General features: G+C 49.0%; 1 protein-coding gene and 1 long non-coding RNA gene across 3 annotated transcripts in view; one reads left to right on the forward strand and one right to left on the reverse strand.

Moving 5' to 3' along the window:
• The window catches only part of LBH (LBH regulator of Wnt signaling pathway), a 28,538-nt gene extending 16,005 nt beyond the window's left edge, over positions 1-12,533 (reverse strand). The window contains exons 1-2 of one of the 2 annotated variants that reach the window (XM_017850048.1): positions 10,884-11,837; positions 9,541-9,643 (exon numbers count right to left, since the gene is read on the reverse strand). In XM_017850048.1, the coding sequence (XP_017705537.1) occupies positions 9,541-9,643; positions 10,884-11,662 (882 nt within the window). In that variant the 5' untranslated portion in view covers positions 11,663-11,837. Of the gene's footprint in view, positions 1-9,540; positions 9,644-10,883; positions 11,838-12,232 lie in introns of those variants that run through there. The other variant, XM_017850049.1, reaches the window with a different exon arrangement.
• A 7,914-nt stretch (positions 12,534-20,447) lies between these two features.
• Positions 20,448-25,495, forward strand: LOC108514025 (uncharacterized). Its single transcript, XR_001881082.1, has 3 exons — positions 20,448-20,538; positions 21,978-22,165; positions 25,002-25,495. It is a non-coding gene; the product is annotated as an uncharacterized LOC108514025 (long non-coding RNA).
• The last annotated feature ends 686 nt before the right edge of the window (positions 25,496-26,181 follow it).

A 26,181-nucleotide genomic window follows, 5' to 3' on the forward strand; every position in this document is an offset into this window, starting at 1 on the left:
GGAAAAGTAGTCTTACATTTTTCAAGCTGTCTGTATAACACCTAAATGAACTTTGTAAACCATCAGGAGTATGTGGACCCTGCTGGAGCACTGGCCTGGGCCATGTGTTGCAAAGCACCTAGACCCTTGGAGAGTTGTTGGGTAGAAGGCCCTTCGACACTGGGTCCAAGACTTCCATTATGTGAAGATCTACTTTTAAGAGTCCAGCCCAGGCTGGGTGCGGTGGCTCATGCCTGTAATCCCAGCAATTTTGGGAGGCTAAGGCAGGTGGATCGATTGAGGTCAGGAGTTCGAGACCAGCCTGGCCAACATGGAGAAACCTGTCTCTATTAAAAATGCAAAAACTAGTCAGGCATGTAGTGGGCACCTGTAATCCCAGCTACTCAGGGGACCGGGGCAGGAAAATCACTTGAACCAGGGAGGCAGAGGTTGCAGTGAGTCGAGATTGTGTCACTGCACTCAAGCCTGGGCGACAGAGCAAGACTCCACCTCAAAAAAAAAAAAAAAAAAAAAAAAGAGTCCAGCCCATCCTTAATTCCAGGGAAGGAATATTTCTCAACCATGAGTTATCCATGAGCCAGATCTGGAACCCCAGGAAAGCCGAGTTGGTTCAGAGACAAAGCATGCATCTGGGGAACCTTCTTGGGTCTCCAGAACAATGTAATTTTACTTGTCTTCAAGGTTTACACAATGCTCAATGTCATTAATAGAATAAAGGAGACAAGCTGAGCAATTGCTGACCCACGTACATTTTTAATCCACAGAGGGTGTCAGTGTACCTACTATGGGACAAGAATATGATCACGAGCTATTTTGCAATGCTGGCTAAATGTTGCTTGAACATCATCAACTGTATCATCACGCTTAAAATAAGTTATTAACAAACAATAGGAAGATGTACAATATCTCCTAAACACTTTAAAATAGACAAATATCTTTCTGACTCTATCCAAAAAGCTCTACCATTATCTCATCTTTATAGATGTTCTACCCTGGAGATTCTATTTGCTAGAGCTTTCGATGCTGGAGGTTTGTATTTTGATAAACTCTTTGATGTTTTCTGTTTTTAAGGTAACATATAATCAGGAGGCTTAATGATGCTGTATCTCTTTGAATCAGTAATTCTACTTCCAGGAACTTATGCCAAAGAAACGAATCAGACCTGTGCAGAGATTTCTGTAAAATGATGTTCAGAATAGTGTTCTTTGTAAGAACATAATATGCTACAACCTAAATATTCAGCATTAAGAAATGTTACATAACAGAATTTTACAAAGAAAACCAAATGACAAGAACATAGTCACGATATTATATTAAGTGAAAAAGGGATCCACTACAGCATGTACAGTACGGTCTCAATTTTATTTTTTAACTATAAGTGCATAGAAAAATACTGAAAGTAAACATACCAAAATGTTTTAGTGATAGAAATATGGGTGTGGATTTTTTTTTCTTCACATGTCTCTGTATTTTCCTAAATTTCTATAAAGAATAAATATTGGCCGGGCGTGGTGGCTCACACCTGTAATCCCAGCACTTTGGAGGCTGAGGCGGGCGGATCACTTGAGGTCAGGAGTTTGAGACCAGCCTGGCCAACACGGCAAAACCTTGTCTCTACTAAAAATACAAAAACTAGCTGGGTGTCGTGGCACATGACTGTAATCTCAGCTACTTGGGAGGCTGAGGCAGGAGAATCACTTGAACCCGGGAGGCAGAGGTTGCAGTGAGCCGAGATTGCACCACTCTGTACTCCAGCCCGGGCCACAGAGTGAGACTCCATCTCAAAAAAAAAAAAAGAACAAATATTACCTTTATAATAATAACATACATGTAACAGTATATATACACAATCACACTTTTACCTTTTTTCAAGAAATCCTATTCCACAGACTCGATTCTAAGGAAACAGTATAAAGTATGAACAAAGATTTATAAAAAATTGTATATAAATTTTTATATACATATTTGCATATTTATAAAAGAAAATATATGTAACCTAAAAATTTCAACAATTGAATGATAAATTATGTTTTAACTTTATGATATATTATACAGTTATTAAAAATGATAGCTTGGAATATTTTTAAGATAAATTATCATGATATAGTGCTAATGACTTAGATGCCATTAAGTAAAGCAGCAAAATACAACAATGTGTGATCCTGGCTACATAAAAATGTAAGTGCACTGGGAAAGAAGGCAAAGATGCTAAATTGCTAACCATTGCACTTTATGCATGGTGAAATTGTGGTGACTGTAAAACAAAAAAGTTTAAGAAAGAAAATAGGTCTGGCGCGGTGGCTCCTGCCTGTAATCCTGGCACTTTGGGAGGCTGAGGCGGGAGGGTCACTTGAGGGCAGGAATTCGAGACCAGCCTGGCCAACATCATGAAACCCCATCTCTATTCATAAAAATACAAAAATTAGCCCAGCATGGTGGCACACACTTGTAGTCCCAGCTACTTAAGAGGCTGAGGCAGGAGAATCCCTTGAACCTGGGAGGTGGAGGTTGCAGTGAGCCGAGATCGCACCATTGTACTTCAGCCTGGGCAACAAGAGCAAAATTCCATCTCAAAAAAAAAAAAAAGAAAGAAAGAAAGAAAGGAAGAAAATAAAACAAAATTCCATAATGAGCACATGTTTCTTTTAAAATTGGAAAAGTAAGCATAAAAGAATAAAATACATATTTTATCAATAAAATATGAAATTGCCAACAAAGAGGGAAAGGGAAGGAAAAATTTCCTATAATTAAAACGCTAATCTAAAACAACAACTTATTAGCCCCCATCTGCCCTTACAGTTGTGTGTGTGAATGTGTGTGTTGGTGGATGTGGGCTGGCACCACTGCCTATATCCATGGGGATAAGTGGCTGACCTCAAGGCCACCTACTAAATTAGGGCTTGTATGCAGGGCTACATCTAGTGAAAATGTTGAGAAATTTGGGAAAGCCAAGGATAGCTCTTAAATCCAGTTTGAACAAGTGCTTTAAGCTCTCCTAAGAAAAGGTGGAAGATGAATTCAAGATATATTTTAAATTCTGTTTGGGAACCACCAAATCAAGTTAGGAGAAAGTCAGGCTTAGACACCAACTATATCTGTACTGAAATTTATGAGTGCCCTCTTTGCTCAAACTAATTCCATTTTATGTGAGAAATCCAGAACTTTCCTTCCCATTGGTCCACATAAAATTCCTGGCTGAGAGGCAAGGAGTGGATGAGTTTCAGCTAAATGCTTGGGGTCTCTTCTACACAGTTTACCTAAATAAGCTACTGCCGGTGCAAGGCAATTAAGTCCACCGGAGAGGGGCTTCAGGGGCTCCCAAAGTTTCCTTGAGGTTAAAATGCTAGCTTGAAAACAGTTTGGAGAAAGCTTTGGGCAAATTTAAATTGTTTTTCAAGATGGGCCTGTGTAATAAGGGGCCCTCCCTCAGCCCAGGAAGGAAGCAGAGGATTTGATGTGCTGATAACAACGCCTTCCTGAGCTGTGCTTGAGGACAAGGGAAGGGCAGGTGGTGAGGTGAGAGGCAGGCAGAGGCAGCACAGAAGCTACTAGACTGGGAAGGAATGAAGCCCCAGCAAGTCTAAGCCCTGTGTGAATGAGGGCCTGTCTTCATATCCTCTGAGGATTACTTCAGGACTCAGGCCTGCAAGATCATTTCAGGACATTTACTAGACACCCAGGAATAGCTCTTGGCTACAGTCACAACATTCGCCACCCAAACTCATCCCTTTCCCTAATAGTACCATCCTTTCTGTCCAACGTGGGAGACCGGGCCTACTGGGAGAAAATGCTGATCCCATAAAAATTAGCTTCCTGAGACTGCCAAGATAAAAGGATTCTCAGTGCAGGATGGGGAGAGAGGAAGGGCCAATCCATCATCCAGGCTCATTAAGCAACTATTTGTAGGACACTGTGCCCAGCGTCTTAGAAACAAAGAGCAGTCTAAGACACAGTGCCTGGCTCAGCAGAGAGATGAACACATAACCTCTTGGAGAGAGAGGCATCAGGCCCAACACAGGCCCCTTGAGAGGAGGCTGGGATGTATGGCCCTAGTATGCAACGTGTTGGCTGGGAAAGTGAAGAAAGCTTGTTCTCTCCCTGGCCAGGCTACAGACTCACTGTTGTACCAGGGGGCTCATGGGGGCTCGGAGGAAAGCCCCGTGGGTGTAATTCCAGCCCTCTGCAGGGTAGTGTAAGAGGAAAGGTGATGGATCCTCACACAAAGCAGACTTGCTCTGAACAAGGTGAACAATGACTCACATAGAGGCAGAATGTGCAGACATGGGCCCAGTGCCACTCAGAGAAATGCATAATTTGTGCTTTTGAGACCAGTGGCCCTAACTGCCTGTCCTACATCCCATTTCTATGATTTTTATCAAGGAGAGAGGCGGGTGGAGGGAGTAGGGATAGGAGAAAAGAAAGTTGTTGCAATTCCAGGAACATGTGTCCGTGGCTGGATGCCTCCTGCCAAATGTTTTGGAATTTTAGCTCTATGTCTCTCCAGGGACTACTGAGGCCTTTTAAGTCTGACATTGTGAAAGATGTTTCCTGGCGACCATGGGACTTGCGTGTAGCTGCTCAGCAGCGCCTCCCAAACTCTTGAGGACATGTGGGGTACTACAGCTGGGAGTAACCAATGAAACAGGCCTAATGAGGAGGCAGATAGAGTGGATGCGTTATGCCCAGAATGGCCTCGTGAGCTGGTGGGGGACAGAGGCCACAGACCAGAAACCTTCCCAAGGGCTTAACCCGTCACCTGTTTCCACACACGCATTCCACCCAGGTAGAACCAGCAGAGTGAAGCCAGGCTCAGGAGGTCTCCATCAAGAGAGGCTCAGCAGAGATGTGAGCAAAGAGAAGGGGTTTCCGAGCTACCGCCTAACTTCAGCGATGAAATTGAGCCTGTTCTTTGAGAGACGAGTTGCTGCTTCTGACAAAGAGTGGGAAGGGCCAACATGGAGAGACCTCGTCTCTACTAAAAATACAAAAAATTAGCCGGAGTGGTGGCACACTCCTGTAGTGCCAGCTACTCGGGAGGCTGAGGCAGGAGAATCGCTTGAACCCGGGAGGTGGAGGTTGCAGTGAGCAGAGATCACGCCACTGCACTCCAGCCTGGGCGACAGAGCAAGACTCCATCTCAAAAAAAACCACAGTTGGGAGGAGTGAGAGAAATGAGGTGGCTATTTCTGGATCTGAGAGATAAAGGGGCAAGAGATCCTGTGCCGGGAGAGGCTGGTTGTCCACCCCCAGTGGTCCTTCAGACCACTCCTCAATGCAGGGCCATAGCTGAGGCTCTCAAACTGCACGAGGCAAATACTAAGGCTGAGGCAAGAGAGATCAGCCCCCTAGCCTGCTCTTCCCTACCACAGAAAGCACCAGGACATCACTCCCTCCCACGTGAGAATGCAGGAAGCTCTCAGCTCTGTTTATCAAAGGGAATGAGGGGCGCACACGAGCACTGTGCTGTGTGAAGAAATCTCCTCCTGGCTTCCTCCCTCCCAGAGCATCCTCCCTCGCTGCCCTGAGGAGGGGAGCTGATGCTTGCCTGACTGACAGATGTCAAATGGAGGGGGACTTGACCAAGAATAAAAGCAGAAGGAATCAAAGGGCAGCCAGGAAGGGATGTTGCTGATTAAAGAAACTTAAAGAGCCTGGGGAGGGATAATGTGTTCAGACTTTGGTCCAGGTGCTTTAGAAGTAACAATTTTAAATGAAAACCAAGGAGCCACACTGTATCTAGACCTTAGCTGGGGTGATAAAACTATAGAAGCCTTGGCTGCTGTGCTGAGGAAGTTAGAGTAGCAAGGTCAGGGCCCCAGTGCCCTTGGGTGGAGGCAGTGTCGGTGCTCACAGGTAAACTCCCAGGACCCTTCCCCAGACAAAGCCCAGGCCAATTCGGGCGCAGCATTGAAGGAGACCCAGTCGCAGAGGCATTCCCCAACACCATATTTTTAAGAGTCCCTGGAGACAAGGAAGCAGCCGCTGACTTGCTTCCTTGAATTAGGGTGAGGAAGAAGGCACTGGGGCAGCAGAAATTCCTGTTCCACAGGCTGGATGGAGGTGGAGAGGGAGCTGCTGCCATCAGGGAAATCAACATCCTGCTGGAGACCCTCCCACTCAGCTGGTTAGCTGGCCGCCACCCACAGCCCGCCTGCCCAAAATGTACTCACACTTTCTAGTAACCATTTACTCACCCACCCCACAGGGTGTCACAATTCATGTTGAGTGAATGTGCACACGTGGATTTCCCTTACTAACTGCCTCTCCAAATGAATGTTACTACAAACCAAGGCACCAGCCCGCAACACAGCCCTAACTGCCCCCAGGACAGCAGCTAGGGCTTCCTTGAATCTTTCAGGGGATTAAAAGGGCATCTCTCTGAAACCTTGGTAGGCATGAGCCTGAGCAGGCCCTTTCCAGAAGCTAAGGCAGAAGAGAAGGTGGCCAGCTTTAGAATCAGGAGACTCAACTTTATGGAAACAATCACCGCCCACTTATAGCACTTAGGCACCTTGGGTGGGGGTGGGGTACAAAGATGAAGATAAGTCCTCCCTTGCCTTGGAGGACCTAGGCAAAGAGAAGGTAAGGCAGAACCCATATCCTTGAAGCAGCGCGGCATCATTGGTAAGTATAAAATGCCACAGGCATTAAAAGAAAGGTCACATCTGGTACAGAGAAATCAGGAAAGCTTCATTCTCGGTAGATCTGCAAGGCGGGGAAGTGACTGACGAAGTCCAATGTGCCATTTATTTGATGACTTTGTTTTCAAGGTCAAATCACAAGCCTGAGATCCTATTTCATCTGCCAAGTCTGGACTGATGTCTCCTTCCCACTCTCAGTTCCTTAGAAAAGCAGGTCTCCGTAAAAGTCACGTACTATTATTATCCTTAGGAGGAACGCCAAGAACAGAGCTCCGAGATCTCCTGCCCCCAGCCCTGAGCCGAGCCGGAGCATGCACAGGGAAAGGGCTCCAGCCAAGTGCCAGTCCCAGCCAATCCCCAGAGCTCTGGTGGGAATGTGTCTAATTGGATGGTACTAGCTTTGAGTGGGCGCAGAGAATATCTGTCACACAGCAATTGTCAGACCAGCTCTCTGCACAGCCCTGCCCCCGGCATAAACAGGGGCGAGCCCAGGGGGTTTGAAGGTACAAGAACATTACCTTAGAGATGGAGCTGCCCTCTCAAAGTCCTAATTTTCTTTCAAAGCCTAGCCCCAGTCTGCCCTCCCTCTGATTCTGTCAGCTGGATTTCATTGTTGCTGTCAGTGCCTGGACTCACTGTAGCTTCTGTATGTCCCACACCTGGATTGACTGCACCACCTGTGTTCCAGATGTTTATGTAGATGCTGGGTTCTTACAAGGGTCCTGGACCCTGGGCACAGAGGCCAGCACAGCAGGTTGCACAGGGAAAGTGCCCCTAAATATTGCATGGTTAAATACTACAGTCTCCCTTTCCTCTTCACCAGGCAACCATGAGACCTTTCTGAAATCAGAAAAGTTGTGAAAAATTGTGACCAGAGTGCTTTGAAGTTCCAAGTAAGATATTTTGGAACTGGGGAGTGGTCCCCACCAAGGCAGCAGAAACATTTCCTGGGAGGGGGCTCTGAGAACTGGGCCCTCAGTCCAGCACCACGAGGGAAGATTTGAGGATCCTTTGCTCAGGCAGTGCCAAGATGTGTCAGGCACCCAGAGGCGATTTTATTTTCCTCCTGCCCTTGCAGCCCCAGTGTGTCCTTCCTCCCCCAGCTCCTTCCTCCCTCATCACCTGCCCTGAGTCTCAGGTCCTGCAGAATGGCCTGAAGGACTTGAAGCATTGAGAAAACTGCCCTCTAGGGCCTGGCCCTTTATCCTGGGATGTGTTTAAAAGGAAAATATGAAAAGCACACACAAGACGAACAGATGACTGCATTTGGAAAGGTTCTGTGATGGAAATCTAAAACCCAGAACCGAAAGAGAACCTCACCTGTAACCACAGAGATTCAGTCTGACTCAGGGGCTTGGAAACTGCTACCCAAAACCCCCTGGCTGGTGGGCCAGGAAACTTCCACCCCTCCCACCAGGCTGGGGGGCCCTCAATTTTATTCCTCAGACCCACTCTGGGGGAGGAGGGTAGAAAAGTCAAACGGTAGGAAAGACAGTTCCCCCTTGCCCCACACACCCCCTTCAGGCTAATGGCTACTTATTTCCAGTCAGCAAGACTGCCAATATAGACAAAACAAAGGCTTAGCCTCCCAAGTGTGTCTGAAGTTATGTGACCCTGCCTGAGCTTGGTTCTATCTGATTACTCTCCCTCCATGGCACCCACCCTAGCTCCCTGGCTTTCTATTTGTTTTTTTTTTTTTTTTTTTTTTTTTTTTTAATTTACAAAATAAATGTCCCTGGAACAGTTCTAAGGAATGACCAGCCAGAGTCAACCTAGACCCTAGCGGAACCAAGCCATGGTGTGGATACACAATACAGCAGAAGGACAAGGCTCTGGGGTTAGACAGACCCAAGTCACTGACTCAGGCTGAGCCATTTCCTCATCTGTGAACAGGGTGAGGATCCCCACCTGGGAGCTGTGGTAAGGTGTGAGCAAAGTAGCATCTGTAGAGTACTTGGTGTGCAGTGGGCATACCTTCATGTCTGTAGCATGGACCCATCACACTCCCTTTCGACTCCCCTGGACTGGCCCTCCTACACAACTTCCCTAGCCCCAAAGTCTTCCTTAAGAACAGACTCCTCCCTCTCCCCAGTTTAACAACATAGGAACTCTCCTCCAAAGCCCTAAACCAGCTTACAGCCCAGAGGGAACTGCAGGTGCTCCAGTGCCCCCTCCCCCCCCCACCCAGGGGCAGTAGAGAGGCAGCAGGGCAAGCCACAGAAGAGGGCTGGGGTGAGAGTCCAGAGGGCTCACTCCGGTCCCTTTTTGTGTCCTTGTGCATTTTGGATCCACCAGACAGGATGATCTCCAAGCAAGATCCCAGCAATAACATCCCTGAGCTAGCCTCCCTTTGGGGAAAATCTCTTCCTCTCTAAGTGGTTTGAATGTTAACTCTGAATCAACAGGTCAAAAATCAACCCAAGGAAGAAAGCAGCATTGGACATGGCTATCCCCACCAGACCACCCTTCTGCAGAAGCCCCCGACAGCAATGCTTCTACTACCCCAGGCATGGCTGGGAAGGAAAGTTCTGGTCTCAATCGACTACACAAATCACTTGCTCCTTTGCTGCGGTGAATGGGAAAGTTCACAGAGCCAGTAGGGTTAATTCATCACAATGGCTAATGCTTGCTGAGCCCTTATCTGTCCCAGACACTACGAATGCCTTCTACACATCCACTGGTCACTGTCATGGTGAATCTTTACTGCAATCTTAGGAGATAAGAACGATGTTGCCCCATTTTACAGATGAAGAAACTGAGGCTTACTGGCATTAGGGGACCCTGCCACAGTCCATGGCTCTTACAAGTGACACTGGGATGCAAAACCAAGTCTGTCCCCCCACCCCAACAAAAGCCACTAGGCTCTAAAGAGTCAAGAGGGAAGCCAGGACTTACTCACCTGGTAGGAAAGTCCATCCTTGCGGGGGCTGAGGCCGATCTCCTCCATGGGCTGGGTGTTCATCATCACCTCAGTCATCTCGGCCGATCTCAGATAGTCGGGGCTGCCAAGAAACCCAGACCAAAAGTCAACAAACATAGGCACTTTCACATTCCTAACTCTTCATGCATTCACTGCTGTGGGATCAGGGGACTGTCTGGAGACAGGAAGAGAGGTGTTCAAAACAGAACTTGCAGAAAAACAAGCTCACACCCTGAGGAAGTGCCTTGCAAGCCCACAGCCCCAGGGCTCAGCCCCAACAGACAAAGCTCATTGTCTGCAGACCTCTCAGGCAAACCTCTTCTCTCCTCTCTTACACTCTAGTCCCCACTGGCACAGAGGGACCCTGAATGTTTCTTTAAATGACAGAACTAGAAAGACCAAAACAATAGGTAGCTGAGTCCATCTGTCTATATTAAAACCAATTCAACCACATCTCCCTTCACCTCTCCAACTAAGAATAAAAATAATCCTCACATGAATTTTCCAAAGGGGAACTCTATATATTATTATTACATAATAACAATAACAGGTCAACTGGAGGGAAACAAAGTCCAATCATACAGCTTTCCTAAATTTCTGTCTCTCTGGTGCTCCTTTTGGCAAAATGTTCCATGTAAAGCCCCAAGGGGTCAGCTTTTCTACAAGTTTCACATCTGCCATCCAACCGCTTTCTCTAGCCCCAGACACAGCAGCTGCTTGCTCGCAGCTTGAAAAACATCCCCTGGATTAAAAGCCTTAAGGATACCCGACTCTGATTGCAAAGGAAATTTCCAGAGGGGCCAAGTTGGCCCACCAATGGCTGACATGTAAAAGTGCCTTGTACTCTCTAAGCTGGATACGAATATTCCGTTATCCTTGCACAAGCTCTGGGCACATATAGGATCCTGTGCACATAATGCTGAACATAAGCACCAAATCCAGGTACCTGCTACACAGCACCCAATGCTTTCCACCACCGTGCCTGTGCACACGGTTTAAAACAAAAATGTTTTTTTGTTTTGAGGGGGGATATCTGAGGAAACAGCGGTACCAGATTCCTCTTCAATTGTATGGTTAGAAACAGAAACAGTAAGTTCTAGGCTCTGCCCCTCAAGAGCTGTGTGATCTTGAACAAGTCCTGTAACTTCTCTGAGCCACAAGTGTCCTGTTTGTCTGTTATTCTGATGCTAACAGTGCATACCTCACAGTTAGGTTAAGGGTTAATGTCTGCACGAAAGCATCGCAAGCTACAAAGTGCTAATCGATGAAATAATCTTAAATCTTAATTTCTCATAATACTTCTAATGGGCCCAAGCACCCACCTTGGTAAATTTTGAGCAGCCAAAGGCACAAAGCCTCCAACAGCCTTTAAAGTCTCACCTACAATAAGGTACCTAGGGAGAGGCAAGGGAGGGGCACCCACAAGAAGGGTACACAAGCCTCGGGGTGGGGGAACTTGAACTGTTGAGAGAGGGAAGTTCAGTCCCCTCTCTAAACACTGACAGGCTGGGATGGGGACAGGGAGACTAAGAAGATGAGGGGCTTTGGGCAAGTTTAGGTTCGGGAGCTGGGCCCTGCAAAGGCAGTTTCCTCCCGGGTCCTGGAAAGGCTGTTGGCGACCTCCAAAGAAAGGAGCCAGAAGAGCGCCCACAGGGCGAAGAGCCTGACGTAGGGGCGGCTCTTCTTCGCTCGGGGCTGTGGCGCCGGCCCGAAAAGTTGAAGCGAGAAGCATGAACTTTCCGCTTCCTGGGCCAGGCCGGACCCCGCCGAGGCTTGCGCCGGGTTTCCCTTCGCTCAGCGCCTGCCAGAGACTCGAGGCCGAGCTCCCCACGTCCGCACCTGAGTGCGCGCTCCGGGGCCGCCAGCGCTCGCCCCCGGCCGCTTCTCGTCTAACCCAGCGCAGGAAGGAAGAAACCGCCGGCAAGGAAGTGCCAGCAGCCAGGGGCCTGCCTCTCTCTGCAGCCCTCCTGGCTCCGATCCCTAGTCCGGGGCAAACCTCCGACGCCCCGCGCCCGGCCCGGGCTCCTTCCCCCACAGCACGGCGAAGGCGGCTCCTCCCAGTCCCGGTCCCCACCAATGTGCGTCGGTTTTTAGGGGCCATGGAGAGGGCAGGGGTTGAGAGGCTGCAGTGTGTGCCCTGCTGCTTGTGGCTTTAGTGGGGTTACGTGTGGGGAGAGCGTTTCCCGCCCCCCACCCCCTGGAGCTCTGCAAACCCGGCGGCTGCACCAGCTCAGCCCCGCTGCAGCCGGCCTCAACGTTGAGACTTGCATGCAAACAAAAAGAAAAAGAGGAGGGGCCCGGGAAGAGCAGGAGCCCCCTGCGCCAAGCGGGGCGCGCGCCTCCTGCAGCTCTCCGCATTGGGGGGTTTCACCCGGGGGGGGGGATTCACACGTGACCCCTGGCTCCCCCGCCAACCAATACAAACCCTCCGGCCGTCACTTGGGTGAGGGCTCCGAGTTCACGTCCTTTGTCTGGATGTTCTCAGCACCCCCTCCCCCCACCCCCACCTTTGCAACCTTGACGTTGACTCCTGCACGGGCTCGGGCGGCGGGTTAGCGCTGAGCGCCCGCGCCGCCGGCCGCCCTCGCACCCGGAGCCGGCACGAAGCAGGCGCCCGGACCCGTAGCCACCGCCGCCAGACGGACGCCCGCCGCAGGCGCAGGGTACTCACCAGTGAATGGGGAAATATATAGACATGAAGTCCTAGGGCAGGCTGACACACGCCCCTGTGATTTAAAAACGGTCCCTGCGTCCCGAGTGAGGATGACACGGGCGCAGACAGGCACGGCAGGCGGCCTAGTGCGGGCACCTGGCGCTCGCCGTCCGCCTTCCCAGGACAGCCCCACGGCCAGCAGCGTCGGCAACGCGGACACAACTCCCCACTCTCCACTGAGCTCTCAGCCCCACAAAGAACCCGGGAAGCCGTATTTATCGGGGCGGGGGCGGGGCTTGGCCCCGAGAGGCCCCGCCCTCCCTCGCCCACTCCTGGAATAACGTCACCAAAATCATGAATGGCTTCAGCGCTCGCAGCTCCGGCGGGCGGCGGCTCGGGGGCGCGCTCGGCTCTGCTCCCGGGGCCGTGGTTCGCTGCGGCTCCGAGCCCGGCCCCCTCCCGCCGTTCTCCCACGCGCACACGCGCTCACTCACACCGGCCCGGACTCCGCGTCCGCACCGGCCCGGACTCCACGTACGCGCCGCTTCCCACTCACAACCCCCTCCGCCTACATCCCGGACTCCAGCGAGGCGGAGTGGGCGCGAGGAGGGCGCGGAGGCCGCGCTGCGCAGGGGTAGGGCGCGCGCCACTCCTCCACCCCGGCCGCCCGGCGCCAGCGCCCTCCTTCCCATCCGCTGGCTGTCCCCCAGCCCGCACCTCGGGACCCCTCTGAAGCGTTTGTTCCCCTGACTAGGCCTCTCCCTGGAATCCTCGCCCGCAGCCTTGCGATCAGCGCGGGTAAACAAGAGCATGGTTAAAGAAGAAGCGATGGGAAGGTGGGAGAGACGCGGAGCCGGGGGATCGAGTGCCCACGGGGCGCGTTGGCTTGCGAAGGGCTGGTCTGCAGCCCTGAGTTCCGTGGAAGGTTTTATTTGTGGGAGCAAGGATGTGGTGTCGTCCTGGGTAGGGTTTTTCCATTGGAGACACACACACAAGTACGCACGGTCCGCAGCGGGGGCAGGGGGTGCGGGCGGGCGGTGTGCGCGCCGTCCCCCATCCTTGACTCCCGCGTCTCCTCCGAGGAGTCGCTCATGACAGCAGAAACAAAGAGCTTTAGCCGAACGCCTCCCACACTGCCCAGGAATTGCAGCTCCGGGCGTCTGTCCAGGAAGGCAAAGCTGCGCAGCCCCCCAGAGCCACATGATGGGAGTCTCACTCCGGACCCAGCGCTGCCCCTCTGTGGCCTTCCGCTTCAATTACGCCTGTAAAATGGCTTTAGAATCCTGACCTACCCATGTATCGAGGCTGGGGAAAGGGGGCGCGGGGCGATCAAAAACTAAGCAAAATTAAATCGGCTTTGAAGTTAATCAGCTCTTTAAAAGAAAGGCAGTGAGTGTATTGAATCCCTATATAGGTGCTTGAAAGTGGAAACGCATAGCTTATCTTAGGCAAAAGAATGACAGAATTAATGGTGAAGGTTCAAGAGGGGTAGGACCCTGAAGGAAGCCAGGAAAGAAGACCCTCATAATTTTCATCAGTCCCCGCAAAAGCAGCCCAAACAAAAATTATAAGAATTGATGAGAATAATTTATTTAAAAATAACTGGGCTATTTTCAATCACGTAAATGCTTATATGTACAACCTGAGTAAAAATAGTGTGCTTCCTATGAAAACACAGCTTCATGACAAGCCCCTGGCTTCCCGCTCCAACCAGAGAAATTCCCCCACCTCCCAAGCTAACCGCATTCTCTTCCTCTGGGGGTGGTGCCTGATGGAGGTGCTAAACGGGAGATGCTGCAGGGCTGGGGTTATTGTTGGTGTCCTGCACAGAGGGTGGGGAAGCTTCTCAGTGTGTCACTGGCCAGGTGGGACACATTGTCATCTAGGCAGCCACAAGAGAAGCCAATGCTTCGAGAGCTAGTTTCCAGGCTGAGACTTCCTGGCACTCGGAGGAAAATGTCTGGACTAGACCCCGGGTGGGCAGGATGAAGCCTTCTGCCATTTCTTCCCAGTAGCAATCTCTGGTGAGGCTGGGATCAAAGACTGTCGTGGCATTTTTACACATAACAGACATACTTTACGTGTTTATGATTATTGCCATGTGAAGCTTTCAAAACTCGGAAAGCTATTTCCCCCCTCCCCATTTTCCCAAATATCTAAATGTTGAAATGGCCTTATTTTGGAGAAGAGGGTGGGGAGTAAGGCCTCCACCAGCTGTTATGTGGCGTCTGGAAAAATCCTCTATATTGGGGTGCATTGAGGGAATTACCTGAGGCCTACGCTTTGGGAAACTTATTAATGCCCATTTTAGCTAAAGTTCATCTCTGTCAGTAAGTTAAAGTAGAAAATAAGCCTGGGGTTGTGATCCCAAGTCTACATTTTCTGTTTCTCCTCTGGAATCACAATGACACATCCATTCATTTGAAAATATGGCAGGCGGCTGGGCACGGTGGCTCACACCTGGTAATCCCAGCACTTTGGGAGGCCGAGGCAGGTGGATCACCTGAGGTCAGGAGTTGGAGACCAACCTGGCCAACATGGTGAAACCCCGTCTCTACTAAAAATACAAAAATTAGCTGGGTATGGTGACAGGTGCCTATAATCCCAGCTACTTGGGAATCTGAGGCAGGAGAATCGCTTGAACCTGGGAGGCAGAGGTTGCAGTGAGCTGAAATTGTGCACTCCAGCCTGGGCGACAAAAGTGAGACTCTGTCTCAAAAAAAAAAAAAAACAAAAGAAAATATGGGATGCATGGTGCTAAGCTTTGATGCAACCATGACTAGCATGCTGTTTCTCAATTATTCTAGTCTATATGATGCCTTGCATGTTTTTCTGTTGTTGTAGTTGTTGTTGTTGTTTTTGAAGCATTTCATTGTCTTGGCTTTCAAAAGAAAGTGATAAAGTTAACATAGCACAACTTACGGTCCTCAGTTCACAGATATGTAAACTGAGGCCAAAATAAATTAGGAGGCTTGCCAAAGATCACACAGCCAGAAAGACGTTGAGCTGGGCCTGGAAGTCAGAGGTTGTAGGCATACTCAGCTTCCCCCTCTGTTAACATAGCTCTGGCTGACTGCCTTTCCTTCATATCTCTAAAGATACAGAGTATTTCAACATGCACACTGACCATTTCTTCCAAATACCCGATGAGATAGGTTTCTGTCCCTACTGCCTTTGAATAAATGAAGAAACAGAAACAAACGAATGAAGTTACTTACAGCCCCAGAACCTTAGAGCTGAACGAGACCTTCCAAATCACCTTGTCCCAGTCTCCTCGTTTTACAGGTGAGAAGACACCTAAGAGATTAAATGGCATGTCCAAGGTCGCCAGGCTATTAAGTGGTATAGATGGAACTTAATGCAGTCTTCAGACTGCTGGTCAGATGTTCTTTCCACTTTAACACTGCATGTTGCACTGCATTTGCCAAGAAGTCAGCAGCAAAGGTCAAACACAATGTCTGGACTCTGTAAACCACCACAGTCCATCACCAACATTTACTAAACATCTACTAGATGCAGATCAGTGAACTAATTACCCAATCAGAGCCCTCTGCATTCCTTCCCTTCTCCTGTCTTTGTCTTTGGAGACTAAAGAGTTGAATTGCAATTTTGCTTCAATAGAAATCCAGGTGTAATCAGAATTGCCTTGCTTTCTGGCATTACATACATCCATTTTGCCAGCACCTTCTCTTACCTACCTAAAATACAAATTAAAAAAAAAAGAATAAAGGCAATGAACTTAAGATCTCATTAGAGTTACCTCAGCTGCAAGGATGCTGTGTATGCAGGACAGGTAGCAAGTTCATTCATCTAGTTAAAAAAAAAGTCTCCATCTAAATTCATTTAGCAGCTGGGTGCGGTGGCTCATACCTGTAATCCCAGCACTTCGGAGGGCTGAGGCAGAAGGATTGCTTGAGCCCAGGAGTTTGAGACCAGCCTGGGCAACATGGTGAAATCCTGTCTCTACAAAAACTAAAAAATTAGCCAGGCGTGGCAGCGTACACTTGTAGTCCCAGCTTCTCAGGAGGCTGAGGTGGGAGGATCGCTTGAGCCCTGGGAGGTGGAGGTTGTAGTGAGTCATGATCGCACCACTGCACTCCAGCCTGGGCAACAGAGCAAGACTCTGTCTCAAAGAAAAAGATCATTAAGCAACACATTCCCACTTCTCATCTCCCTCTGGGTTGCAAAAAGACAGTATTGCATTTATTTTGCCTAATGGTGGTGAAGCTGGTATTTTGGTTACTAATAAAGGACTTTACGAAGTAGCTATTTGACCTTGGGGAGGAAAATAGGAGAAGGGAAGGGGCAACACATGCTGAGGTACACTGGTATTTCTTACTACACCTGTGCCTCACAACAATCTTAGACAGAGGCACTATTGCCCCCACTTCACAGATGAAGCAACAGAAGCTCTGAGAAGTTAACTACTTTGGCCATGGCCACGTGGCTCTCAAATGGCTGAACCAAAATGTGACTCTGGGCAGGGTGTGGTGGCTCATGCCTGTAATTCCAGCACTTTGGGAGGCCTAGGTGGGCAGATCACTTGAGGTCAGGAGTTCGAGACCAGCCTGGCCAACATGGTAAAATGCCACCTCTACTGAAAATACAGAAATTAGCCGGGCGTCGTGGTGGGTGCCTGTAATCCCAACTACTTGGGAGGCTGAGAGGCAGGAGAATCACTTGAACCCAGGAGACAGAGGTTGCAGTGAGCTGAGATCGCGCCACTACATTCCGGCCTGTGGGACAGAGTGAGATTCCATCTAAAAAAAAAAAAAAACAAACCCAAAATGTGACTCTGAGGCTTGCTGTTTCCAAAGCTGATGTTTTCCCCACCATACCACACTTACCATGCCTCTGTGGTTTTGTTTGTTTTCACAGCTACACTATGAACTGAATACAAAACCGCTGGTTCCAATAGCAAAGACCCGGACCACTGGGATCCATCCAGGAGGGCAGGGCTGGCAGGATAAACAACTTTCTCACCCTGGGAATCTGGGAGCTTCTTAAAGAAGCTTGGGGTTAAAAAAAAAAGTGAGTAGGAGAAGGGAAGTTTCTAGCCAATTTTTCGGTGAAACTCATTTGCGTACATAAGAAATCTAAAAGGCAAGAATGTGTGTGGGTTGAAGTGAGAATGAAATGAGATAATGTTATGAAAACACTTGGTAAATTGGAAAGCACTGAGCAGACGCAGGGCTTGTTTTAAGGTGTTTGAGAAAAGAGGGGGTTTAGCAGAGCTGATTTCATCTGCTTCAGTTTTTTACTCATTGCCATCACAAACTGCCCCATTTTCCTCCTGGAGTCCCTTGATTGACATGTCTAGCTTTTAGGGAGCAGACTTTAGAGGCAAGTAGTGATGCTGTACCTGGTGGCCACTCTTGCAGTCGCAGAGTCCAAGCATCTTCTCTCACCGTCATGAGTTCCTCTGTCTTTGGTGCCTCCCAGGAAGTACCTAGCTGGGTACTGGCCACACAGAGAATGAATGAGGCCCGAGAGTGTGAACCTCCTATTTTGGTCATCAGTGAGTTAGCAGTCAACAACACAAAGCAACCTGAACCTACCAGACAAAATCCTCCAGCCTTTTGACTTACTTTGCTGTAAGTCCTCAGGCAAGTGGGTTGACCTCTCTGGGTCTGAGACATGGAAAGCACTAAAAGCAGGCAATAGAAGTCTCTCTTTTAGGCCTCAGGGTCTAGTAGGGCTGAGATAAGTTGCTTCTATAAAGCGTCAAGAAAAAAGTGCTTTATGTCCTTACCATCGGGGCTCTGCAGCCCACCCTAAAGCGAGTGGCCCCTCTTCCCATGTGGCAGCGCAGGAGGTGCCTTCATCCTTCAGTCCAGAATCCTTTCATTGCCCCCGAAAGAAGCCTGAGATCTGGCAGCTCATAAACTCTTGCCTTCCCAAATATCAAAGAAATTCAGTCCTGGCTTTTTCTTTATTTCTATCAAGGGGCCTTTGAACCAAAGGGATTTTTCTGACAAAGAAAACTGTATGAAATCTTTAGGGTCCAGGCCCTAAAAGAAAACACTCCAACTGGAATCAGTTCAAGGCTCTCATGTCCAATTAAGGAAATACTCACATTCCTGTCCTAGCCCTGGCTGTATCTTGCTTTCTCTCTTTCCACATCCGCACAGGAATGCACTTCAACAGCCAGAAAAGAGAGGTTACTATCACCAGGATGCAGATCGTATAGCAGAGTCCTCCTTGGGGTATAGGCTGATACCTTCCCTGAGTTAGACAAACAGCACGGACCACAGCCCAGCACAAACTCCCTTCGTACCACTTTGTCCACGTCTCCTGCTATTTTACCCACAACTCTGGACCAGAGAAACTCCATCATACCTGGGGCGGTGGGGAATGGGGGAGGATTATGAAGAAAGAGGGAAACACAATAGTTTCTTGTGAAGAGAAATACTTTCGGTTTTCTTTTCAAGTACACAGGATGCTGCTAACTTCCTCCAGGGGCAGCTGTGTTGTTGCTCTTCTTGGAGGAGCAAGCTGCGTGTTATGCACCGGAGAGCAGCCTGAACACTCTGCCAGCTCCCTAACTGTAACCCGAGCTAGCACTTGCTGGCTGGAGCCCCTGGTGTACTTCACACCCACATGGCACCCAGCCTCAGGATCAGATAGCTGGATCCATGTTACACCCTCCTGCCCTCTCAACCACAATTCTAACAGGCATTCGTACCCACTGTGTACCAGAGAGGTGCTGGCATTTCCAAAGAATCAGCTTAGGAGACCTTTAGTTTTCTTCTGTCTCCATAACTCCCTGTAACCATCCCAGATAACCACAGTCTGTGTGATGGTAGCATGCCTGCAAGGTCACTGTAGCTGTAAGACAAATTCCCTAAACTGCATTAGTGATCCCCTCAAAGAATCACAAAACTAAGGCTGGTCACGGTGGCTCACGCCTGTAATCCCAGCACGTTGGGAGGCGGAGGTGGGCGGATCACCTGAGGTCAGGAGTTCGAGATCAGCCTGGCCAACATGGCGAAACCCCGTCTCTACTAAAAATACAAAACTTAGCCAGGCGTGGTAGTGGGCGCCTGTAATCCCAGCTATTCTGGGAGGCTGAGGCAGGGAGAATCACTTGAACCCGGGAGGCAGAGGTTGCCGTGAGCTGAGATTGCACCATTGCCCTCCAGCCTGGGCAGTGGAGCAAGACTCTGTCTCAAAAAAAAAAAAAAAAAAAAAAAAAAAAAAAAATCACAAAACTAAGTAGAACTGTCACACATGCTAGCAAGTGCATTTTGAGGTAAGTCCCCTGGCCTCTGCCCTTCCTATGCAAATTGCTACCCCTGAGTTTCTTTTTTAAAGAAATGAGAGACTGCCTCTGGTGCTTGGCAAGGCATTAGGCACTGGGGAACCAGGGAACCAAGATGCCACTCTCTCTGATACCATACAATAACTGCTGCAGTAGACTCACTTGAGCATGGGAGAGGATATGATTAGTTCGGTCCTGGGCAAAGGGACTGGGAGAGGGGTGCTGACTGACAGAAGAGAAGCTCTCGAGGGCAAGGCGTGGGTCTGTTTTGTGTATTACTGTGTCACCACCACTGGAAGAGTTCCTGGCATCTAGCAGGCACTCGGAATATCTGTTGAAAGAATGGTAGCAGGAATAGCTAAAGGGAAGGGATGGCAACTGAGCTGGACTCAAAGGATGGGGAGAAGCTAGAGAAGGGCAGTCCTGCCAGCAGAACACCATTGGCCAAGGTGTAGGGGTCAGAAAGGGCCAGGTGTGTCCCAGGAACTAGGGGTGGGCAGCAGCAGTATCTATTCTAGACCTTGGGAGAGGCACTCCCGTGACTCCAAGTCTACATGCTGAAGGGAATAACTCTTCGTGAGGAAAAGGCCTCATGCTCTGTGGAAGGGACTGTGCACACAATTTCTAGCAGAAAGAAAAGTCTGTTACTTCCATTAGCCAAATCAATCCAGGTTCCCTCACCTCTATGTTATTTGAGCTAATATCAGCATTTCTCTTCCAGCCAGGTGGGGCCTCAGCAGAAGTGTTAAGTAGGTCAGATTTCATGTATGTGAAATTTGTCTTTTGAGACTTCCCCTTTCCAACCCCTCTTGTTTCACACTTCTCTTCAGTGGGCCCCAGGCACCCACTGAACTCAGGAAGCCCCACACTCGCTTCATAACAGCCTCCAAAGCCCCAAAACCACTCTTTTCTTTTCCACTGAAACTTCCATCCTGCAGCTCTCTAAGCCCAGGCAGCTGCCAGGCAAGAGAACTTGATCTGACAAATGAATTCACACTATTGTGAGAATGACATGCAGGCAGCACCTCAAAGGCCTCAGTTTCACGGTGCCACTGCAGACAGGGTAAGTGGGTAACAGGAAAGCCTCTGGTCCTGAAGACAGATTGATGGTTGATGGTAGAAGCCTGAGGGGAAACCATGTCATGATGAGAGAGAGAAAGGGGGAACCACCTGGAAGGGCTGGGGTGGGTGCATCCAGTGGGCACACTGTGAGGTGACTTTCCTTGTCCATCACAGTTCTGGAGGGATCTGATTGGAGTTATTGTCCCTAGATCTAATGTGATCATAGCACTTTTAGCGGTTTAACTCCACTGATCTATGGAAGAGGGAAAAAAGATCTGGGCATACCATTTCCTTCCCCTTCCTTCCTTCCTTCCTTCCTTCCTTCCTTCCATTCCTTCCTTCTTCTTCTTCCTTCCTTCCTCCCTCCCTCCCTCCCTCCCTCCCTCCACTCCCTTCCTTCCTTCCTTTCTTTCTTTCGACAGAGCTTTAGACCAAAGAGACCCTGGGTACTCAGCACCCCTGCCCGGGGGTGTAAGTCCTGTATGAGTCTCAGCAAAAGCCAGGACAAGTCATGACAGCAGAAAGACTTTTCCACATGCTTGCTGAGGCTGCAGGGGTGGTTTACATGCAGGGTTTCAGAGCCCAGTGAGCAGCCAGTGTGGCACATTTTGGCCTCAGGCAGAGCCGGTGGCCCTACTACCCCCAAGTGCTGCAGATGGTGGGGCAACTGGCCACCCACACCTCCTAGCTTCACCAAGGGCCCTGGATGGGTGATTTCAGAGGCACAGCCAGGTAGGAGCCTTGGCTTGCACTTTCCTTAGTGAGTGCCTGGCTTTCTTGTTCATTCTCGTCCAGGCCTCCTCTTAGAAAGGAACACAAGAAAGACAGAAGGTGATGCACCTGAAGCTGTTTTCTAATCTTCTTCTTCTTTTTTTTTTTTTTTTTTTTTTGAGACGGAGTCTCGCTCTGTCGCCCAGGCTGGAGTGCAGTGGCTGGATCTCAGCTCACTGCAAGCTCCGCCTCCCGGGTTTACGCCATTCTCCTGCCTCAGCCTCCCAAGTAGCTGGGACTACGGGCGCCCACCAACTCGCCCGGCTAGTTTTTTGTGTTTTTTAGTAGAGACAAGGTTTCGCCGTGTTAGCTAGGTTGGTCTCGATCTCCTGACGTCGCGATCCACCTGTCTCGGCCTCCCAAAGTGCTGGGATTACAGGCTTGAGCCACCACGCCCGGCCTCTAATCTTCTTCTTTAATGCCCATGATATTATTACTGCAAAAAGCTAGAATGTTCTGTGTATTTGAGTCTTCCCAGGGGTGGGGGCGGTGGGGGGGGCTACCAATGACAAACAGGTGGGAATGATATCACCCGATTATTTCATCTGGGATGGTTGCAGGTTGTACCAATAAAAGCGTTGACCCACTCGGCTTCCACTTCCACCCTAGAGAGGGCACCTTCATACCCACTCACCAACGTTATCCTCATTTTATTGCCTTCATCTCCAGGACCCTAATCCTCCACGATGCTTAGTAATTTCTCCATTTAAAAAGAAGAAAGTAAATGGATTAAACACCAGATATGAGGCTGCCAGGCATTCTTAATAAGAGAACCACCAGTTCCTTTCACTTATTGGGGCTCAGTTTGCTTCTCTGTAAAATGGACCTGATATTTCCTGCCCTCCGCTTATGGCGCAGTAAGTATTGTGCAACCATGACAAACATTCAGCTTCCTTGACAGAAAAGTGCAGTAGTAAATTATCCTCTATTGGGCCTACTTGAAGAACAGTAAAAAGAAGGGAAAGGGAAACCCAAATGAATGATTTCATGTTGTTGCTGGTTAACAGGAAAACATAGCAAAGGCAGCAAAGCCCTCTCTTGGTTTCTGAGAGGCCAAGCCTGTTCTCTTAGCAGAGAATGATGCCAGATAGAATGGTTGATATTCCATCCCTCTCTCTTTCCAGCACATTTTAGAGTATTTGTTGACACCTTGCTGACACCTTGGCTACATGTACACAGCTGTGGCATTTGTGTGGCCTAATGGGGAGGTTATACTAGTCCTCTTTCGACTAGAATGTATGGTGCCCTAACTTCGCAGCTAGCCCTCTGTACATAGGGAAGCGGGCATTTCCTTCAGCATTTTGCAGCTATTTGTTCAACAGGAACATTAAGAAACACCTGGGTATCAAGTGCCAGCATGTTGCCCAGCTCTTCTTTTGTTCTTGAGACCTCCACATGTCCATACAAGCACATTCACTTACGTGCCAGGGGCATCTCCTCAGTTGAACAAGTGCTCTGTTTTCTGGGTCTACGCTAAGGAAGTAACACTGACCTCAATCCAAACAGAAGCAGAAGGTTCTCATCCAATTCACATTGTTTTACCACCTTTTGTTTGTGTTTGGGTATTTCTAACAAGCAGCAACGAACACCTCCCAATGACTTCGGGGAAACAGGTGTGACTCCAATTTGTCATTCCTTCCTTCCACAGAGCAGTGACCCATATGGTGGGGAGTGCCAGCAGGAATCACAGTGACAGGACCTGCACCAGGGATGAGTATCTTATAGTAAGGAGGGAGGGGTCCTCGTGCGGTTGCTGCAGTAGCCCATGAGGGAGGTGGTGTATGCAAAGGTAGAGTTTCAAAACTTAGCAACTGTTCAGATGTAGGAGCAGAAGGGAAAGGAACTTGGGAAAGGCTTGGAGATCTTGAGCTTGGGTGACTGGAAAACTGACATCATCTGCTGGAAAAACAAAGCCAAGAGGGGGCTGGTTTGGGGAGAAGAGGGTCATGTCCCTTTCCCATGTGATGAACGGCCACTGAGTAGCAGCTGTGGCCAGCGGTGCTGGCAGACCATCCATGCTGGTTGTTTCTCTAGCTCTTGGGTCCACGGTGGCTCAGGTGTTTGTTCCAAAGATCATAGGCCAGGCAAGTCTTTGTGCTTGGGTGCTTGGCTTCTGTTGCAGATTGGGTTCTTCAGAAGCAGATGCCAAGACAGGTTTTGGGACCAACACCTGTGCAAAGAAGAAGGAAGAAGCTGGCTTGGGTAGAATAAAAACTCTAAAAGAAAATCTAGGCAGTACCATTCAGGACATAGGCATGGGCAAGGACTTTCATTGGGTGAGCGGGGGGATGCACAAAAGCCAAAACTTGCCAAATGGGATCTAATTCAACTAAAGAGCTTATTGCACAGCAAAAGAAACTCCACAGAGTGAACAGGCAACTACAGAATGGGGAGAAAACTTTTGCCTGAACTCTCACCTCATCTGACAAAGCCGCTAAGTATCAGAACCCACTACAAAAGAAGCTCAATCAAATTACAAGAAAAAATCAAAACCAATGACCATCAAAAAGTGGGGCAACAGGATAGTGAACGGCACCTCTTCTCAAAAGGAAAACCAATATATGCAGCCAACAGCACACATGAAAAAATGCTCATCACTCGCCATCAGCTGAACATTGCAATATCAAAACCCCCCCCCAAACCCAATGAGATAGCATCTCAACCCCATCTAGCAATCGGCGACTATTAAAAAGTCAGGAAACAACAGGTGCTGGACGAGGCTGCTGGAGCAAAATAGCGAACACTGTCTACACTGTGGTAGGGGGACTATAAACATAGGTTAACCATTGTGGAAGACAGTGTGGCGCATTCCTCAAGGATCTAGAACTAGAAATACCATCTTGACCCAGCCATCCACTACTGGGGTAATACCCATAAGATCTATAAGTCATTGTCTGCCTAGTAAAAACCACATGCACACGTTTGTTTATTGCAAGCCATCGACACAAATAGCAAGACTTGGAACCAACCCAAATGTCAATCAATGTGACGGATTAAGACAAATGTAGGCAGATTCACACCATGGAATACTAATGCAGCCATTCAAAAAGATGAGTTCATGTCCTTCCTGTTCAGGGACATGGATGCCAGCTAGAAACCATATTCTCGCACACTGTCACAAGACAGAAACCAACACCACCATGTTCTCACTCATAGGTCCGGAACTTGAACAATGAAGAACACCTGGACACAGGAAGGGGAACATCACCACACTGGGCGCCCCGTCGGTGGGTGGCGGGGAGGAATAGATATACCTAATGTAAATGACGAGTTAATGGGTGAGTACACAAACATGGCACATGTATACATATGTAACAAACCTGCAAGTTGTGCACATGTACCCTAGAACATAAAGTATAATAAAAAAAAAAAAAAGAAAGAAAAAGAAGTCTAACTGAAATGCAGGCTCAACAAATCTTGGCCAATTCCGTGAGGAGTTTTGGAGCTAATATTACCTCTCAGAGTGATCTGCACAGGGACAAAGTGGCTGGGCCTTTATTCCCCTGCTGCACTCAATCCACAGCATGGGCTATCCTGGGAGGGCATGGTCTTATGGGAGGCAGCTCTCTGCAGCCGTGGCAGACTTTGAAGGAACAAAGAGCTGGAGGCAGGCTGCTGGTTCCACACCCGCAGCTGGGCAGCAGGCCCTCCGTAGAAGGGGGATCTGGGTGACACATTTCATGTCTTCCACAGACTCCAACACTTCCAGCCCTGCTTCATTGCCTGTCTTCAGCTTGCCATGCACTGAAGAGCTCTGCAACCAGGAGGATCCTCACGAAAAGACAGATCAGATAGTAGCTCGTCTGCTCCCCTTCACAGGCGACAGAACTAAGGCCCACAGAGAGGAGTTGTCTTTCCCAAGTTCCCACAGTCAGTGACTGGTGAACCCAGGACCAGCACTTAGTCCCTCTTTCTCCTCGGCCTCGCTTGACTGGAGACTACTCTGTGGCCAGAGGTTGCGATGGGAAGACCATGGGCCTGGCCTGTGCATGGGCTATGTGCTATGCCTCTGTCTTCAATGACTGCAGCTTTGCTGGAAACCCTAAGGACTCCCTCCCAAAGCAAAGAGCAAAGCTGGCACAAGACCTGGGGAGAAGCCTGAATTCAGATTCCCAGAGAGGCAGGGCCCCTCAGATTCCCAAAGCAGTTTCTTTCCTCTGAGTTTTGTCCTAGGAGTAAGCCAGCTCAGCAGAGGTCATTCTGGAGTCTCCTATAATTGTTCTCGCTGGACCAGGCATTGGCATGGCCAGTAGCCTGCACTGGGATGTCACAGGAACCATCTCAGGAAACTCCAGCCCGGGAAACTCCCTATGATGTACGGTAGGGCTGTTGTTGGGGATGTTCTCGGTGGCCTTCCACTGCGTCTTCCAATTCTTTCTCATGAGGCCCCATGGGGAGCCTCAGCATCGGGAGTAGATGTGCTTCTCTACAGCAGCTGCCTGGTTTTTCTTATCATGGGTGCAGTGCTACACGTGCATTTCTTGAACTTTTGCTTTGTGGGTTGGGAAGTCAGTGCTGGATTTGAAAGTATACAGGAGCTTACAGCAATAAGATAGTAGCCACACTGGACTTTATCCTCTGTTATCTATTATTTTTCCTTTCCCTCTATATTCTATTTTTTAAACTTTGTTCTATTTTATGTGGTTTTTGTAAACTTGAATACTTTCTGCGAAGATGTAAAATGTAAAGAACAAAATTACATATGTCTTCTTTGGAGGCCTTCAGTTTGTCTTGGGACTTGGTGCTGTATTTTCTTCTGTGCAACAACTTCCCAGGGATGGAGTTGCCATGGACTTCCAGGAGGGCCCAAATCTGGCCTCCCCACGCTGCAATACAAATCATGGCAATACAAATCATACAGCCACAAATCATG

This window comes from Rhinopithecus bieti, unplaced genomic scaffold, assembly GCF_001698545.2.
Source record: "Rhinopithecus bieti isolate Rb0 unplaced genomic scaffold, ASM169854v2 scaffold_33446, whole genome shotgun sequence".
Classification (NCBI taxonomy): domain Eukaryota; kingdom Metazoa; phylum Chordata; class Mammalia; order Primates; family Cercopithecidae; genus Rhinopithecus; species Rhinopithecus bieti.